Below are 19244 nucleotides of genomic sequence, written 5' to 3' on the forward strand. Positions count from 1 at the left end.
CATACTACAGGTCCTTCTCAAAAAATTAGCATATAGTGTTAAATTTCATTATTTACCATAATGTAATGATTACAATTAAACTTTCATATATTATAGATTCATTATCCACCAACTGAAATTTGTCACGTCTTTTATTGTTTTAATACTGATGATTTTGGCATACAACTCCTGATAACCCAAAAAACCTGTCTCAATAAATTAGCATATCAAGAAAAGGTTCTCTAAACGACCTATTACCCTAATCTTCTGAATCAACTAATTAACTCTAAACACATGCAAAAGATACCTGAGGCTTTTATAAACTCCCTGCCTGGTTCATTACTCAAAACCCCCATCATGGGTAAAGGCCCCTTCACATTAAGCGACGCTGCAGCGATACCGACAACGATCCGGATCGCTGCAGCGTCGCTGTTTGGTCGCTGGAGAGCTGTCACACAGACCGCTCTCCAGCGACCAACGATGCCGGCAACCAGGGTAAACTTCGGGTAACTAAGCGCAGGGCCGCGCTTAGTAACCCGATGTTTACCCTGGTTACCATGCTAAAAGTAAAAAAAAACAAACACTAGATACTTACCTACAGCCGTCTGTCCTCCAGCGCTGCGCTCTGCTTCTCTGCACTCCTCCTGTACTGTCTGTGAGCCGGAAAGCAGAGCGGTGACGTCACAGACAGTACAGGAGGAGTGCAGAGCACAGCGCTGGAGGACAGACGGCTGTAGGTAAGTATCTAGTGTTTGTTTTTTTTTACTTTTAGCATGGTAACCAGGGTAAACATCGGGTTACTATGCGCGGCCCTGCGCTTAGTTACCCGATGTTTACCCTGGTTACCAGTGAAGACATCGCTGGATCGGTGTCACACACGCCGATCCAGCGATGTCTCCAGGGAGTCCAGCGACGAAATAAAGTTCTGGACTTTATTCAGCGACCAACGATCTCCCAGCAGGGGCCTGATCGTTGGTCGCTGTCACACATAACGATTTCATTAACGATATCGTTGCTACGTCACAAATAGCAACGATATCGTTAACAATATCGTTATGTGTGAAGGTACCTTAAGACTAGCGACCTGACAGATGTCAAGAAGGCCATCATTGACACCCTCAAGCAAGAGGGTAAGACACAGAAAGAAATTTCTCAACAAATAGGCTGTTCCCAGAGTGCTGTATCAAGGCACCTCAATGGTAAGTCTGTTGGAAGGAAACAATGTGGCAGAAAACGCTGTACAACGAGAAGAGGAGACCGGACCCTGAGGAAGATTGTGGAGAAGGACCGATTCCAGACCTTGGGGAACCTGAGGAAGCAGTGGACTGAGTCTGGTGTGGAAACATCCAGAGCCACCGTGCACAGGCGTGTGCAGGAAATGGGCTACAGGTGCCGAAATGGGCTACAGAGAAGCAGCACTGGACTGTTGCTAAGTGGTCCCAAGTACTTTTTTCTGATGAAAGCAAATTTTGCATGTCATTCGGAAATCAAGGTGCCAGAGTCTGGAGGAAGACTGGGGAGAAGGAAATGCCAAAATGCCTGAAGTCCAGTGTCAAGTACCCACAGTCAGTGATGGTGTGGGGTGCCATGTCAGCTGCTGGTGTTGGTCCACTGTGTTTCATCAAGGGCAGGGTCAATGCAGCTAGCTATCAGGAGATTTTGGAGCACTTCATGCTTCCATCGGCTGAAATGCTTTATGGAGATGAAGATTTCATTTTTCAGCACGACCTGGCACCTGCTCACAGTGCCAAAACCACTGGTAAATGGTTTACCGACCATGGTATTACTGTGCTCAATTGGCCTGCCAACTCTCCTGACCTGAACCCCATAGAGAATCTGTGGGATATTGTGAAGAGAAAGTTGAGAGACGCAAGACCCAACACTCTGGATGAGCTTAAGGCCGCTATTGAAGCATCCTGGGCCTCCATAACATCTCAGCAGTGTCACAGGCTGATTGCCTCCATGCCACGCCGCATTCAAGCAGTCATTTCTGCCAAAGGATTCCCGACCAAGTATTGAGTGCATAACTGAACATTATTATTTGATGGTTTTTTTGTTTGTTATTAAAAAACACTTTTATTTGATTGGATGGGTGAAATATGCTAATTTATTGAGACAGGTTTTTTGGGTTATCAGGAGTTGTATGCCAAAATCATCAGTATTAAAACAATAAAAGACCTGACAAATTTCAGTTGGTGGATAATGAATCTATAATATATGAAAGTTTAATTGTAATCATTACATTATGGTAAATAATGAAATTTAACACTATATGCTAATTTTTTGAGAAGGACCTGTATATACAGGAGGAGATGACACAGGTATATATTATATACAGGAGATGACATACAGGTATATACTATATAAAAGAGGAGATGACATACAGGTATATACTATATACAGGAGATGACATACAGGTATATACTATATATAGGAGATGACATACAGGTATATACTATATACAGGGGAGATGACATACAGGTATATATTATATACAGGAGATGACATACAGGTATATACTATATACAGGGGAGATGACATACAGGTATATACTATATACAGGAGATGACATACAGGTATATACTATATATAGGAGATGACATACAGGTATATAGTATATACAGAAGAGATGACATACAGGTATATACTATATACAGGAGGAGATGACACAGGTATATACAATATACAGGAAGAGAACATACAGCAGGTATATACTATTTACAGGGGAGATGACATACAGGTATATACTATATACAGGAGATGACATACAGGTGTATATTATATATAAGGGAGATGACAAACATGTATATACTGAGGGGAAAATTAGAGGTGTGAAGTGAAAATGAAAAGGTGTGAATGCAAAATGAGAGTGAGGGAAAATAGTGGAGTGATCGGAAAATGACAGATGTGAGGTCGAAATGACAAGTGTTAGGGGGGAATGAGAGGAGTGAGGGGGAAAATGAGAGGTGTAAGGGAGAAAATGAGAGATGTGAGGGGCAAAATGAGAGGCGTGATGGGAAAATAAGAGAAGTGAGGTGCTATAAATAACCACAGATATTTACTATGCCCAGGCAACGCCGGGCTCTTCAGCTAGAGTATTATATACTGTATTTAAGGAGACAGAGTCTGTCCATTTGATACAAACTCCACCAAGGTGGACACCGACTCCGACTCGACAGCCCTGCTGCTTATAACATGATACTATATGGGGACAGATTGATCTACTAGTGTTCTGTCCCCATTATTCTTCGTTAGCCGGTGTAAAGAGGCCGAGAAACAAGAGTTAAACGACTTCAATTTTGTAGATCACATTCATTGACCGGTCTGAACTCAGCGCATGTCAATACAACCAAAATGTTTGAAAGTCATGGTGCAATATGTGAGCATTGGGGGCCTCATTTCAAACTTTTGTCTAGGGCCCCACTTTGTCTAAAACCGGCCCTGGCTGCAAGTCACGTCGGATAAGTCTCTCTGAGTTTTCCACAACTTTCCACTGGGATTTTTCCCCATTCCTCAATGCAAAACTGCTCCAGCTCCTTCAAGTTAAATGGTTTCCTCTGGTGAACAGCAATCTTCAACTCTTCTGCTGGGGTCATAAAGAAAGAGGAAGAACCCTTGTAAATAATCTTGAGACGGGCTGGATAAATCATTGAATATAAAATGTTGTTTTCCCCGAGTTGTTCCTATATCTCCATGAATTGGGCACGTTGTTTCTGCAATTCCATAGAGAAATCCAGGAATATTGCTATAGTGCCATTATTAAATTTTATGGGGCTTTTTTGTCTTGCCTTGCGGAGCACTGCATCTCTATTCCTGCAATTCAAAAGGCGCGCCAAAAAGGGTCTCTGTGGGGCACCCGGGGGAAGAGGTTTTGGTGGAACTGTGAGCCCTTTCCACAGAGAAGGTAGAGGAGAACTCATCTCCCAAAGTATCTTTAAGCCAACTCTACAGGAATTGTTCCGGTTGCTGACCCTCTGAGCATTCTGGGAGCCCAATAATGCAGATATTATTTCGGCGTAGTCTATTTTCCAGGTCGTTCGCCTTTTGCTTCCAGGCATTTATAGAGCCAGCAACTTTTGTCAATTTAGTTTCCATGGGCACAGAGTTGTCTTCCAGGAGAGATACCCGGGACTCCACCTCCGTAATGCGGACCCTCAGATTACATGTCCTGTCGCAGGCGTCCCACCTCAGAGTGCACCTCCTCTATTTTCCCAGTTAAAGATGTCCTGGTTAGTGATGTAGCCTGCATTAACTGCTTGGACGCTTGTTTCAAAGTTAAATCCTCCCAATCTCCATCCTCCTCACTATAAGAAGCACGTTTTTTTGGCTGACTAGCAGTCTTGTACCCAGGTGAATTATCTTTATTTGACCGCAGGTTATCAGGGGGGGTCAGGTCGTGCATATTTTCTCAACTTTTCAGTAGCACCCGAGGTTATTGGACGATGCATAGTTAATGTTTTGTGAAATAAGGTCCAGGCACTGTTGCACTATAATTAAATACAGTCACTACTTTGTTAATGAGGCAATGTATTGCAGAGCAAAACAGTCTGTGTAAGTATCTACACAGCCTACAGAAGATACTTGTGGAGGAAGCAGCGTGTGGCACCAAGGATTTATTACAGCTGCTGTACTTATTATCCTGGGGGGGGATGCAAGTCAGGGGGATAAAGCCGAGATAAATAAAGCTCAATGTATATCAAGAGATATAGGGTCCTCTTCCAAACAATGTTTGTATGCGGTGAATTTATCTATATCTCAATCTCTGTGTGGTGCTGGCAGGCCAACCACCCACCAGGCACCACAGTGTCCGCAGTTACACTCTAAATGGCGGGAGCGGAGGGAGATACATCCGTTTGGGAGCAGACACTGGAACTATCAGGCACTATACCGTATTGAGGATGGGGGAGCACAGGGCCCGTTTCTCAGGGCTCACACCGCGCGGTCCCCGTGTCGTACCTCCCGGAGCTTCACCTGCGTCCAACTAACTCCCCTTGAGCCGAGTGCTGCCGCACGCGGCAGGTAAAATGGCCGCCGTCTCCTTCAAGGCCCGTCCACTGTCCTGGCTTCCCCGGCGCTCACCCAGCCGGAGCTGCACAGAACACCTCCTCTGAAGCCGGGCGCCTCCAGGTATCCAGGGAAACAGCGGCAGCCGAAGGAACCCTCCTGGGTGAGTATATTGCAGGATTCAAATCAGGATCACAGGACCTCCAATCAGACACTTCCTCTCCGCTCGGCTACATAGCCACGCCCTTAGCAATCTTCAACTCTGACCACAGATTGTCAACTGGATTAAGGTCTGGGCTTTGACTGGCCACTTGAAAACATTTACACGTTTCCCCTTAAACCACTCGACTGTTGCTTTAGCAGTAAGTAGTATGATTTGAGTCATTGTCTTGTTGGAAGGTGAACCTCTGTCCCAGTCTAAAATCACTGACAAAAAGGTTTTGCTCAAGAATAACCCTACATTTCGCACTATCCATCTTTCCTTTGACTCGGACCATTTTCCCTGTCCCTGCTGCTGAAAAACATCTCTACAGCATAATGCTGTCACCACCATGTTTCACTGTGAGGATAGTGTTCTTGGTGGCCAAAAAGATCAATTTTGGTCTCCTCTGATCACAGCACCTTCCTCCTTACATTTAGACAGTCTCAACACGTCTTTTGGCAAACTCAAAACGTGCCTTACAATTTTTATGTGTAAGTAAAGGTTTTTAGCTGCCCACTCTTCTATAAATGTCACCTATATGTAGTGTACAGCTTATTGTGGTCGTATGGACAGATCATTCATTCTCTGCTTGGGAACGCTGCAGCTCCTTCAGGGCCCTCTCTTGGCAGGTTTGTTGTGGTACTATGCTGTTTCCATTTGATGACAATCTATTTGATGGTGCTATGGGGGATCATGAGAGATTGGGATATTTTTTTTTTTTTTAGAACCCAACCCTGACTTGTGTTTCTCAGAAACTTTGTTTCTGACTTGTTTTGAGATCTCCTTGGTCTTCATGGTGTTTGGTTAGTGGTCCCTCTTTTCTAATTGTGTTCTAGCCTCTGTGGCCTTTCAGAAAAGGTGTGTATATATTGACAGACCATTTGACACTTATATTGCACTCAGGTGGACTTATTTTATATTTATTTATATACACACTATTTAGCATTTATGCATCACATACAAATCGGATTACAAAATATTTTAACAGGATGTAAAGAAACAAACTAGGTAAACAGCCAAGGGGATGAATACTGTTCCATATCTATCTATCTATCTATCTATCTATCTATCTATCTATCTATCTATCTATCTATCTAATACTCGATGACACAACAAACACAATCGCTTGTCAGTAACTAAACTGGTGGTAAGGCATGGTTATATTTTGGTTATATTTGTTATGTCCGAGGCAGTTCTCCAAAAAACCTGACTGCGTAGTGATGTTTTAACTGTGGTGCTGCAAGCTTTTCTTACATAAGGATCATTGCCTATAGTAAACTTATGGTGTTTAGCACGGGCAAGACATTCATACAAATAAATGTGTCCACACAATGCAGGCGACAATAAACCAAGCCTTCATGTTTTGTGATCTAAAGGCTCCACCATGTGGTAACAGAGGGAATTGCACAAAACTACTAACAGTTTTTGATACCTTCTGATGCTGCAATCAATATTGGTTGCAGCATCATCGGTTGCCCATGATCACAGATGGTTTTAACTACGAGCCTTGGTAATAACAAAGCCCCCCAGGGAAGGCTTCTATGAACCTGTATTGGGGAATATGATTTATCATGCACAGGTAGTAATGCACTGAAACATCTTGTAGCTATTCTGATACATTATTAAAAAAAAATATGAATAGAAATTATGTCTCTAGGAACATAAGGAAGCAAAACTCTGAAAAATATTATGAGTAATGAAGGCCAAAATTATCCATGTCCATAAGGGCTAGTTAAAGCTAAAAAGGAAAATTCTTTGTTATAGTATGGCACATTCAGAAGACACTGATAAAATGAAAGCAGCGACCTGACTGATTGCCATGGTCAACTCCTCCACTTTCTCTTTGCATTAACTTTGATCCACCCCACCCCCAATGACTACTAAAGACCACTATAACGGACACGCCACCCTCACCTTTATCAGCTCGGTGAGTTCTCGAACTATTTTCTTTTTCTGGACATTGATGTCTTTTATCTTGCCATTTGCTTGTTGCTCGGCATCTTCCAAGTTAATATCTTCTTGCTCCAACTGCTTTAAGCTAGGAAAAACACAGCGTTAAGAAAAAGCGTTAGAATGTGAATAACTTACAGCCATGAGCCGAAGAGCTGCAAAAGTTGTAAGGGATGGGTTACCAAATAATTACAACAATGGGGAACATCTCCCCGAATAAATCACATACAAAAACTGAACAGATGATAACAGGAGTTGGTCATCTCTGGGGACAGGTTTTTTTTGCTTGTTTGTTTTTTTACTTGAAATGGGCTAAAAATAATATTTGCAACTGGATTTTTAACATTCTTACACCCTTTTGCGTTTACAGGCTCTTTTTTTCTTTGCAGATTCAACTTTAATTATATTTTTTTTCTCACTTGTGTGAAATGAGTTTTCTTTACAGCAGCAATTATTAACACGACTAATTACAGTTTCCCATGTTAAAAGAATTGCAAAAATCCATTTAAAAAAAATGATACTATACGGATGTTCTGTATTGGATCAGTTTTTCTTCCTGCACATCCACAGATTTGAACAGGTGAGTCTGACCTAACATATGAAAGAAACTAATGCATGCTGACTATTTTCACATGCAGATTCAGTAGAAAATGTGGATGAGGCTCTAAGGCTATGTGCACACGTTGCAGATTGGGGTGCAGAATTTTCGGCACAAAATTTACATCTCCTGGCAGAAACCGCAGGTGCGGATTTGCAGCGGATTTTATGTGGTTTTTCCCCCTGCAAATTTCTATAATGGAAGGGGTCAGAAACGCTGCAGTTCCGCACAAAAGAAGTAGCATGCTACTTCCTTTGATCCGCAGCGGTTTTCATGCGGATTTTTCCGCACCATTAGCACAGCTTTTTATTTCCAATTGATTTACATTGTACTGTAAATCACTGTGCGGAACTGCAGCTTTTCTGCGCAGAAAAATCTGCTGCAGATCCGCACTAAATCCGCATCGTGTGCACACAGCCTAAATACATAAAAACTAGCCTACTCAGCTTGGGAAATTCATAATGCTCTCCTACTAGCGATGATGAGCGAATATACTCGTTACTCGAGATTTCTCGAGCACGCTCGGGGGTCCTCCGAGTATTTTTTTAGTGCTCGGAGATTTAGTTTTCATCGCCTCAGCTGGATTATTTACAGCTATTCACAGATGTAAATCATTCAGCTGCAGCGATGAAAACTAAATGTCCGAGCACTAAAAAATACTCGGAGGACCCCCGAGCGTGACCGGGAAATCTCGAGTAACGAGTATATTCCCTCATCACTAGCTCCTACAAATTAGGTAGGGTTAACCTCATAAGCTGTCTATATGGGCAAGTAGGTGATAGGAAGTTGACTAAAATGATACCTTGATATCTGATCTGATGTCATATACCTGAAAAATCCATGTTTTTCTTATATGTAAATGAGCTGTTTAAGACTATGGGCCGGACACTGATTTGCATGAGAATCTGCCTCCAGAGATTTGTTTAGATGAATTAGGGTGTTACCAGTGTGATGGCCGCTTTCTGTTCTCCTGATCCTACTGCAGACTGTGTAAGAAACACTGAAACATATCTTGTAGCTATTCGGATGCATTATTAAAAACAATAATGTTTGTTGAGCTCTCCATGCATGTGTCGTGACTGGGACACAGCCGCGACACACGCAGCTGCGGAACCGAACAACTGATCAGCCGGTGCGATCCAGGTAACCCTCTGCAGCTTATTCGGTAAGCGCTATAGCTTGCCGAATAAGAAACCTGAACAAATTTGCTGAACTCCACTTAGGAGGGTTGATCCTACTGACAGATGCCCTTTAATGCTCATATAGCCATTACTTTTTTAGCTCCACGGAATTTTAGTTATGGTTTATAACTTGTGAGCGCATTTTAAAAGTACCCAAAAAAATACTGCCACGTATCTGCACAATATCACATTATTGTAAAGTAAGGTAAATCAACTGGATGCTCTTCCACAAAAAATGCAAAAATCAATGGGCCACACATTGAGAATGTACAGTTAAGTTATGGCTTTAAAGGATAAAAGGTGAAAAGGAATAAAAAAAAATCATGGAAAGTTACGGTCTAACATAAGAAAAGATGCAAAAAGGTAGTGGTGTAAGTGATAGGTTTGGACGTCATTAGGTAGCTAACCTATCATATTTTGTAGCAATCCTCTGTTCCAATTGTCTCTTTTTGGTCTTCATATCCAGTATTTCTTTCTTCCTTGACCTTAAATCATTGTCTTTTTTGTCAAGCATCCTCTGTTTGTTGGCTAGCTCACTAATAAGAGCTTCTAATGAAGAACACTTGTCTTCAATCTCCTGAAATAGAAACAGAGAAAGTTTTGCTCATCTCATGTCAGGACATTTTTAGGTGCTGGCAGAATACGATGCTGGATTCAGTATGTAAAAACTGAAAATCCCAATGAGCTTCCACTGCAGGTGTCAAACCTCACACGTAGGTAACACCCGCCAACATGCTTATGCTTTAGCAGTCTTTATGCCGCGAAAACAAGGTGCTAATTTTTTACTTTACTTCTGTTAGCATTTTATATAAACCAAAACGTTTCTACACTGTAACGGGAATTATTATATCGTCACTGAACATATCCTCCTTTATTTCTGCTAAATGTTTGATGACGGAACAGAATTAAACTCAGAAGTGGAGGCAAGTACTGGACTGCTTGTTACCATAGACAGGAGACTGAGACCCACAAACCACTATGTATGCCTACACCTCCAACAGAACCTCAAGATTACAAAAGAAGAAATAACATGCCAATGGTAAACCCACTTTGTCCCTATGGAAACAACAATAAGTAAATATATTTTTTTCCAATTTTCAGAAAAAAAATAAAAGCTAATTTAAAAGAGAACCACCCTGCTAAATAACATTTTTTTTTCTGCCATTCTATCAGGAGTAAAACGGCTACATCCAATATTAACACTTTTCAAAGCCTTTAGCTGCATTTTTGCTGCATTTGATGCTAATTTTCAGCTGCTTTTTACAGTACCAACAAAGCCTTTGAGATTTCAGAAATCTCATGCACACACATTGGTTTTTTGTGTCATCAGGATTTTGTGCTTTGCTGCTTTTTTTGGACATAGGGCATGTCACTTCTTTCAGCGTTTTTCCAGCGTTTTCCACCCATTGACTTGAATGGATGGTGGAAAAACGCTGCAAATACGCAAGGCTGACTTTTCTTACAGTGTATTTGCTTCAGAAATGTAAAGAGAGCCTGTCAGAAGACAGCGGGGAGCGCTCAGCTGTGTTTGGAGGTATAAACTTTACCTCTAGTCACTGGTGTCAGCTGATGGGACTACAGCTCCCATCATCTGACACCTACAGCCGCTAATCACAGTGACAGCAGGAGTGGCGGATGGGAGTTTTCATCTGTCGCTCCAGCGTTATAAATAAATAAATAAATAAATAAAAAAGTTTGGGTTGCCCCCTATTTTTGATAGCCAGACAAAACTCACAGCTGGGGGCTGCAACCCCCATCTGTCAGCTTCAGAAAGGCTAGTTATCAAGAAAAGAGGGGTCCTCACGCTTTTTTTTTAAATTAATTTAAAAACCGGCGTGGGGGTCCCCCCCATTTTTAACAACCAGCCTTGCTAAAGCTCACAGCTGGGGCTGGTATTCTCAGGCTGGTAAGGGCCATGGATATTGCTCCCCCCAGCCTAAAAATAGCAGCCTGCAGCCACCCAGAAAAGGCATATCTATTAGATGTGCCAATTCTGCCACTTTGACCGGCTCTTCCCACTTGCCCTGTAGCGGTATAAAGCGGGGTAACGAGGGGTTAATGTCACCTTACTATTGAAAGGTGACATTAAGTTGGCTTAGTAATGGAAAGGAGTCAATAAGACACCTAACCATTACTAATCCTATAGTAATTAAAGTGTTACATAAACACATGCAGAAAAAAGTATTTTTAATTAAACACCACAGTTTTACCATTTTATTATTCTGCCATTCCAAGCAAAGCCCTCGATCTTCTGAAATAAAAATAATAAACCAACAGTATACTCCCTGATCCGTCGTAGTCAGACATATCGAGTGTCCCACGCAATATCTGGGGGAGATAATGTTCACAATCAGGAGAGCTGCTAATGCGACCGCTCCCGGCTGTAAGCTACTGGAGAATGAAGGAGATGGAGCAGGCGCAGGCTCAGTAACTAGCGGTGACGTCACCGAGCCTGCACTCTCGCACTGCCTGACCTGAGGTAACCTCGGCACCGTGGGAAAATGCCGGGGAAGAGGTTACTGCAGGTAATGTATCTATTCATTCTATCTATTCATTGTTTCTATTCTATCAATTTATCTACTCTATCTATTCTATCTATTCTATTAATCTATCCATTCATTCTATTCTATCTACAGGAAGTTTTTTTTCTCTGTGTGCACTCAACTTTGACATGAACAAAGAGAAAAAAAAACATGAAATGAACACACTAAAAACTGTGTTTTTGGTGCAGCTTCTTTCCTGCCAAGATCATCAGGTTTTGCTGCAGGAAAGTTCTGCACGCCCTGTGTGAACTTGCCCTTATACAACAAAAAAAAAACCTACAAAACCTGCAACCTGTATATCTTAAACTTGAACCTGTCACCTCTAAAAATACTTTACCCGCAGTAACAGTGGGGAACCAGACAGCTCCAAAAAATTATGGAAACAGGAACACATGGGCTACTTGCACAGTGAACAAGTCTGTATGATCATGTTCACACACCACCAAGAAACCTGAAGACACAAAAGAGAATAGTAAAACCAAAAACACTCAGTTTGAAAAAATGTTGCAGTAATCCGCAAGTGCTAGTAAAAGATGTAAAAAACAGGGTATTTGGTTGATACGTTTTTTGCAAAAAATGTATACTAAGCTGCTCTACCAATCTTCACGGTATACCCTTATCAGAGCAGTCCTAACTAATGTATGCAATCCCTATCTGATGTATTTAAAAACCTGATCATCTGTATATAACCTGTGTGAACAGGGTTCAGAGAGGAAAAATCCATGTGTGCATACAGGGTAGAACAGCTTTTGTGCAGATAGCCCAAGAGGAGTGGTGGAACTCCCCAGTCTTGTAGACACAAGAGAACAATTATGGAAACAGGAACACATGGGCTACTTGCACAGTGAACAAGTCTGTATGATCATGTTCACACACCACCAAGAAACCTGAAGACACAAAAGAGAATAGTAAAACCAAAAACACTCAGCTCCAAAAAATTACCTGCAGTTATACTGGTAATCTGTATGTAAATGGTGCCACAATGCTTTCTGCTCTCTCCCAATGCTTTCTGCTCTCTCCCAATGCTTTCTGCTCTCTCCAAATGCTTTCTGCTCTCTCCAAATGCTTTCTGCTCTCTCCAAATGCTTTCTGCTCTCTCCCAATGCTTTCTGCTCTCTCCCAATGCTTTCTACTCTCTCCCAATGCCCCAATGCTTTCTGCTCTCTCCCAATGCCCCAATGCTTTCTGCTCTCTCCCAATGCTTTCTGCTCTCCCAATGCTTTCTGCTCTCTCCCAATGCCCCAATGCTTTCTGCTCTCTCCCAATGCTTCCTGCTCTCTCCCAATGCTTCCTGCTCTCTCCCAATGCTTTCTGCTCTCTCCCAATGCCCCAATGCTTTCTGCTCTCTCCCAATGCCCCAATGCTTTCTGCTCTCCCCCAATGCCCCAATGCTTTCTGCTTTCTCCCAATGCTTTCTGCTCTCTCCCAATGCTTTCTGCTCTCTCCCAATGCCTTCTGCTCTCTCCCAATGCCTCAATGCTTTCTGCCCTCTCCTAATGCTTTTTGCCCTCTCCCAATGCTTTTTGCCCTCTCCCAATGCTTTCTGCCCTCTCCCAATGCTTTCTGCCCTCTCCCAATGCTTTCTGCCCTCTCCCAATGCCCCAATGCTTTCTGTTCTCTCTCAATGCCCCAATACTTTCTGCTCTCTCCCAATGCTGTTCTCCCAATGCCCCAATGCCCCAATGCTTTCTGCTCTCTCCCAAATGCTTTCTGCTCTCTCCCAATGTCCCAATGCTTTTTGTTCTCTACTTGTAGCCGCACTACCAGACCGACATGATTTAAATGGCATTTACCCACAGATTACCTTTAAATCTACAGGTGAAAAATACATTTTGGAGGGGTTGACAGATTCCCTGAAAGACACGAGGAATTGCTGTGCAGCTGCTGTTCAGATGCAGATGAAATTCTGAACATCCTTCTATGCTGGGAAAAGCTAAAAACAGCCAGACCAGAAGGATGTATGGAAACTAGGCCCAAATGAGGGGACAAATGTCTGGCTAGAGCAGTAAGTGGGCAGCTTAGCTGTGAAAGCAAAGGTAAATGACAATTGTGTGCTCGAAGGAACAACACAGGCTCAGAAGGCAGTGTTTCACTGATACCGTGCGTTAAGGGGATACGACACTGATCGGCGATTGGCACTCCTGGGAGGGGCTATCTCCAGTGGATTTGTGGCATAGAGCTTCTGGAAGGTATGTATGTATGTATGTATGTAAATAAACTGGCGTGTGTCGGTGTCATCGAGAATAGGGGTAAAGGTACCTTCACACTAAACGATATCGCTAGCGATCCGTGACGTTGCAGCGTCCTGGCTAGCGATATCGTTCAGTGTGACAGGCAGCAGCGATCAGGATCCTGCTGTGATGTCGTTGGTCGGGGCTAGAAGGCCAGAACTTTATTTGGTCGCTGGCTCTCCCGCTGACATCGCTGGATCGGCGTGTGTGACGCCGATTCAGCGATGTCTTCGCTGGTAACCAGGGTAAACATCGGGTTACTAAACACCAGAGAACCTCTAAGGAGTCCAAGGCTTGGAGTGACCCCTATACAGGGATTTCCCCTTGACCACCAATAGAGGGTCCGATGAGACAGTTACCTGTGTAAAACCGACCTAGGAGGCAGGGAAGAAATGAAGAGGCAAAAACGGCAGAACGAGGAACGTAGATGAAGGCAGAAGAGTGCAGGGAGCCAAAACTGGATCCAAAACTAGGGTTGCTGAGATGACCAGGCTCGAACCTAGCCGCGCTTAGTAACCCGATGTTTACCCTGGTTACCATCCTAAAAGTAAAAAAAACCAAACACTTCATACTTACCTTCCGCTGTCTGTCCTCCAGCGCTGTGCTTTCCTGCACTCACTGAGCACAGCGGCACCGCTCTGCTTTCCGGCCGCTGTGCTCACAGCCAGTACACAGAGAAGCACAGCGCCGGGGACAGACAGCGGAAGGTAAGTATGAAGTGTTTGTTTTTTTCACTTTTAGGATGGTAACCAGGGTAAACATCGGGTTACTAAGCGCGGCCCTGCGCTTAGTAACCCGATGTTTACCCTGGTTACCGGCATCGTTGGTCGCTGGAGAGCGGTCTGTGTGACAGCTCTCCAGCGACCAAACAGCGACGCTGCAGCGATCCGGATCGTTGTCTGGATCGCTGCAGCGTCGTTAAGTGTGAAGGTACCTTTAGACAACTCTCAAAATTGGGGGACAATGTAGAGCCGATTGATTTCAGAAAATGCCTTTAAAGTGAGTCTGTCACCCCCAAAATCGAGGGTGAGGTAAGCCCACCGGCATCAGGGGCTTATCTACAGCATTCTGCTGTAGTGCGTAGGCGCCGGGAAAGGTCAGAGAGGCCCGGCGCATTGCAGTACTTTGCTCTGCCCTCAACAGGGCAGACAAAGTACGCCTGCGCCGGAGCCTGAAGACAAGAAGAGGACGTCATTTGATGAAGATAGGAGGCGCCGGACCAACAGCGGGACCACCCCTGGGTGAGTATAATCTAACCTCTTTTTCTCATCTTTTAGGATACATCAGGGGCTTATCTACAACATTACAGAATACTGCAGATAAGCCCCTGATGCCGGTGGGCTTACCTCACCCTTGATTTTGGGGGTGACAGATTCCCTTTAAGCTGCTGATAGGCTTTATTTAATAGAGCTAATCCAGCATCTTTCACTTTATCAGGAGGTTCTACTTACTAGCATCCGCTCATTGCTTAATAAGGACAAAGCAAACTCAAATCAAACGATGACCAGGAAAATTTTTCATTTTTGCACTTTTGACTGTTTCTCTAAGAATCATAACTTATATTTATTTAACCCTACTGTTAGCTATGTCGATGGTAAAAAAAGAGAAATGGAAAACAAAACACCCCAATTGGAATACTGTTTATACAGTGTTCGCCGAGTGGTAAAATGGCATGGTAATTTGATCCTCGATATCTGTAAGATTATGGGGAGTTGTATGCATTTTAACGGTTTTGTGAAAAAAATATCTGGTTTGCTTTACCATATTTTGAAGTCTAGAACTTATTTTTCCTTCAGGGCTTTGTTTTCCCTAGCGTGAACCAATGCTTTTATGGGTTCCATTTTTGTGGTGCATAGCACTTTTTAATCATTTTTATTTCTGTTTTATTTGGGGGTGCAATGCAATTCTGAACTATTAAGTCTTTATATTTTTTTCAAGCTTTATTCAAATTTTTTGGCATCCACAGAAGGACTTTGCGACTGTTTTGATCTCTTGCAGTATATGATAAAATATCACTATCCTATTAAGTCAAGGCTCAGAACTACCAAGATGATGGTGACAGAGTTTCAGTAGGCACCTTGCATTTATGTCACTGATGGATACACTTAAATGTCAGCAATTCACCGTTGCATGGGAGAGGTTAAAAATACGTGCACAATACCTACTGGTTATGCACAAATCCTGAAAAGAGAAAGATGGACAATAACGTTGGTAACGCCACTCACCTCTCGATGCATAACTGTGTGGTTTCAGGTGTTATTTTCATATTGCCCCACCTGTTACTTACCAGAGGTGAGTTTGAACGAGCATCACATGCTTAAAACAAAGTTTTTTACCCACAATTTTGGAAAAGTGCCAACAATTTTGTCTAGCCCATATTTGGTGTTTTCTGTGAAACTCTGTCCAATTTGCCTTTTTTTTCGTGTTGTTCCAATACACACAAAGGAAATAAATAGGTCTAACAAAACATGTGTAATTACAACATTTTTTTCTGGGAGAAATGCTTCATTTTCTGGAACAATTTCAAGGGGGCCAACACTTTCCACTTTGACTATATCAATGTTTGTGGTATCTTACAGTACAAAGGATCCAGAGAGCACAAGAATTTTCCTATTGTACTAATAACATTAAGATATTATATAACCTAGCCAGTAGTTCCTCACTTTGTGTGATCTGAAAGCAGTGGCCCAACAAAGGATAATCATGATGATGAAACTAGGATGCCTTTGTATGCACATTGGAGAAAAAGAGCACACAGATTGATCAGTACCAATCAGACCAGATTGGAGAAGGAATGCTTACCTGGAATCCCAAAAGGGTAAAAGAAAAAAAATTCCTCAAGTATCTATATATATAATTGTCTAAGGGTTTTTCCGTCTGTCTGTCTGTCCTGGAAAACCCGGCTCTCTGGCGGCCTCGACCAATCAGAGACCAGCACAGCATCGACGTAGAAATCCCGCGTCTCTGATTGACACTTCTATATTGATCAGTCCTCCTGATACCTCTATATTGATCAGTCCTCCTGACACTTCTGTATTGATCAGTCCTCCTGACACTTCTATATTGATCAGTCCTCCTGATACCTCTATATTGATCAGTCCTCCTGATACCTCTATATTGATCAGTCCTCCTGACACCTCTATATTGATCAGTCCTCCTGACACTTCTATATTGATCAGTCCTCCTGATACCTCTATATTGATCAGTCCTCCTGACATCTCTATATTGATCAGTCCTCCTGACACCTCTATATTGATCAGTCCTCCTGATACCTCTATATTGATCAGTCCTCCTGACACTTCTACATTGAGCAGTCCTCCTGACACTTCTATATTGATCAGTCCTCCTGACACCTCTATATTGATCAGTCCTCCTGACACTTCTATATTGATCAGTCCTCCTGACACTTCTGTATTGATCAGTCCTCCTGACACCTCTATATTGATCAGTCCTCCTGACACCTCTATATTGATCAGTCCTCCTGACAGCTCTATATTGATCAGTCCTCCTGACACCTCTATATTGATCAGTCCTCCTGACACCTCTATATTGATCAGTCCTCCTGACACCTCTATATTGATCAGTCCTCCTGACACTTCTATATTGATCAGTCCTCCTGACACCTCTATATTGATCAGTCCTCCTGACACCTCTATATTGATCAGTCCTCCTGACACTTCTATATTGATCAGTCCTCCTGACACTTCTATATTGATCAGTCCTCCTGACACTTCTATATTGATCAGTCCTCCTGACACTTCTATATTGATCAGTCGTCCTGACACTTCTATATTGATCAGTCCTCCTGACACCTCTATATTGATCAGTCCTCCTGACACCTCTATATTGATCAGTCCTCCTGACACTTCTATATTGATCAGTCCTCCTGACACTTCTATATTGATCAGTCGTCCTGACACTTCTATATTGATCAGTCCTCCTGACACTTCTATATTGATCAGTCCTCCTGACACCTCTATATTGATCAGTCCTCCTGACACCTCTATATTGATCAGTCCTCCTGACACTTCTATATTGATCAGTCCTCCTGATACCTCTATATTGATCAGTCCTCCTGACACTTCTATATTGATCAGTCCTCCTGACACTTCTATATTGATCAGTCCTCCTGACACTTCTATATTGATCAGTCCTCCTGACACTTCTATATTGATCAGTCCTCCTGACACTTCTATATTGATCAGTCGTCCTGACACTTCTATATTGATCAGTCCTCCTGACACTTCCATATTGATCAGTCCTCCTGATACTTCTATATTGATCAATCCTCCTGACACTTCTATATTGATCAGTCCTCCTGACACTTCTATATTGATCAGTCCTCCTGACACCTCTATATTGATCAGTCCTCCTGACACTTCTATATTGATCAGTCCTCCTGACACTTCTATATTGATCAGTCCTCCTGACACTTCTATATTGATCAGTCCTCCTGACACTTCTATATTGATCAGTCCTCCTGACACTTCTATATTGATCAGTCCTCCTGACACTTCTATATTGATCAGTCCTCCTGATACCTCTATATTGATCAGTCCTCCTGATACCTCTATATTGATCAGTCCTCCTGATACCTCTATATTGATCAGTCCTCCTGACACTTCTATATTGATCAGTCGTCCTGACACTTCTATATTGATCAGTCCTCCTGATACCTCTATATTGATCAGTCCTCCTGACACTTCTATATTGATCAGTCCTTCTATATTGATCAGTCCTCCTGATACCTCTATATTGATCAGTCCTCCTGATATCTCTATATTGATCAGTCCTCCTGATACCTCTATATTGATCAGTCCTCCTGACTCTTCTATATTGATCAGTCCTCCTGACACTTCTATATTGATCAGTCCTCCTGACACTTCTATATTGATCAGTCCTCCTGACACTTCTATATTGATCAGTCCTCCTGACACTTCTATATTGATCAGTCCTCCTGACACTTCTATATTGATCAGTCCTCCTGATACCTCTATATTGATCAGTCCTCCTGATACCTCTATATTGATCAGTCCTCCTGACTCTTCTATATTGATCAGTCCTCCTGCCACTTCTATATTGATCAGTCCTCCTGATACCTCTATATTGATCAGTCCTCCTGATACCTCTATATTGATCAGTCCTCCTGACACTTCTATATTGATCAGTCGTCCTGACACTTCTATATTGATCAGTCCTCCTGATACCTCTATATTGATCAGTCCTCCTGACACTTCTATATTGATCAGTCCTTCTATATTGATCAGTCCTCCTGATACCTCTATATTGATCAGTCCTCCTGATATCTCTATATTGATCAGTCCTCCTGATACCTCTATATTGATCAGTCCTCCTGACTCTTCTATATTGATCAGTCCTCCTGACACTTCTATATTGATCAGTCCTCCTGACACTTCTATATTGATCAGTCCTCCTGACACTTCTATATTGATCAGTCCTCCTGACACTTCTATATTGATCAGTCCTCCTGATACCTCTATATTGATCAGTCCTCCTGATACCTCTATATTGATCAGTCCTCCTGACTCTTCTATA

The 19244-nt window shown here is 42.6% G+C and overlaps 1 protein-coding gene across 1 annotated transcript in view; it reads right to left on the bottom strand.

The window, feature by feature from the left end:
- Nucleotides 1–19244, bottom strand: part of SMC5 (structural maintenance of chromosomes 5) — a 277372-nt gene that overhangs the window by 94598 nt on the left and 163530 nt on the right. The window contains exons 15-16 of the mRNA XM_069763546.1: nt 9322–9491; nt 7100–7223 (exon numbers count right to left, since the gene is read on the bottom strand). Coding sequence (XP_069619647.1) covers nt 7100–7223; nt 9322–9491 — 294 coding nt within the window. The remainder of the gene's footprint in view (nt 1–7099; nt 7224–9321; nt 9492–19244) is intronic.

Source organism: Ranitomeya imitator, chromosome 1 (genome assembly GCF_032444005.1).
Source record: "Ranitomeya imitator isolate aRanImi1 chromosome 1, aRanImi1.pri, whole genome shotgun sequence".
NCBI lineage: Eukaryota > Metazoa > Chordata > Amphibia > Anura > Dendrobatidae > Ranitomeya > Ranitomeya imitator.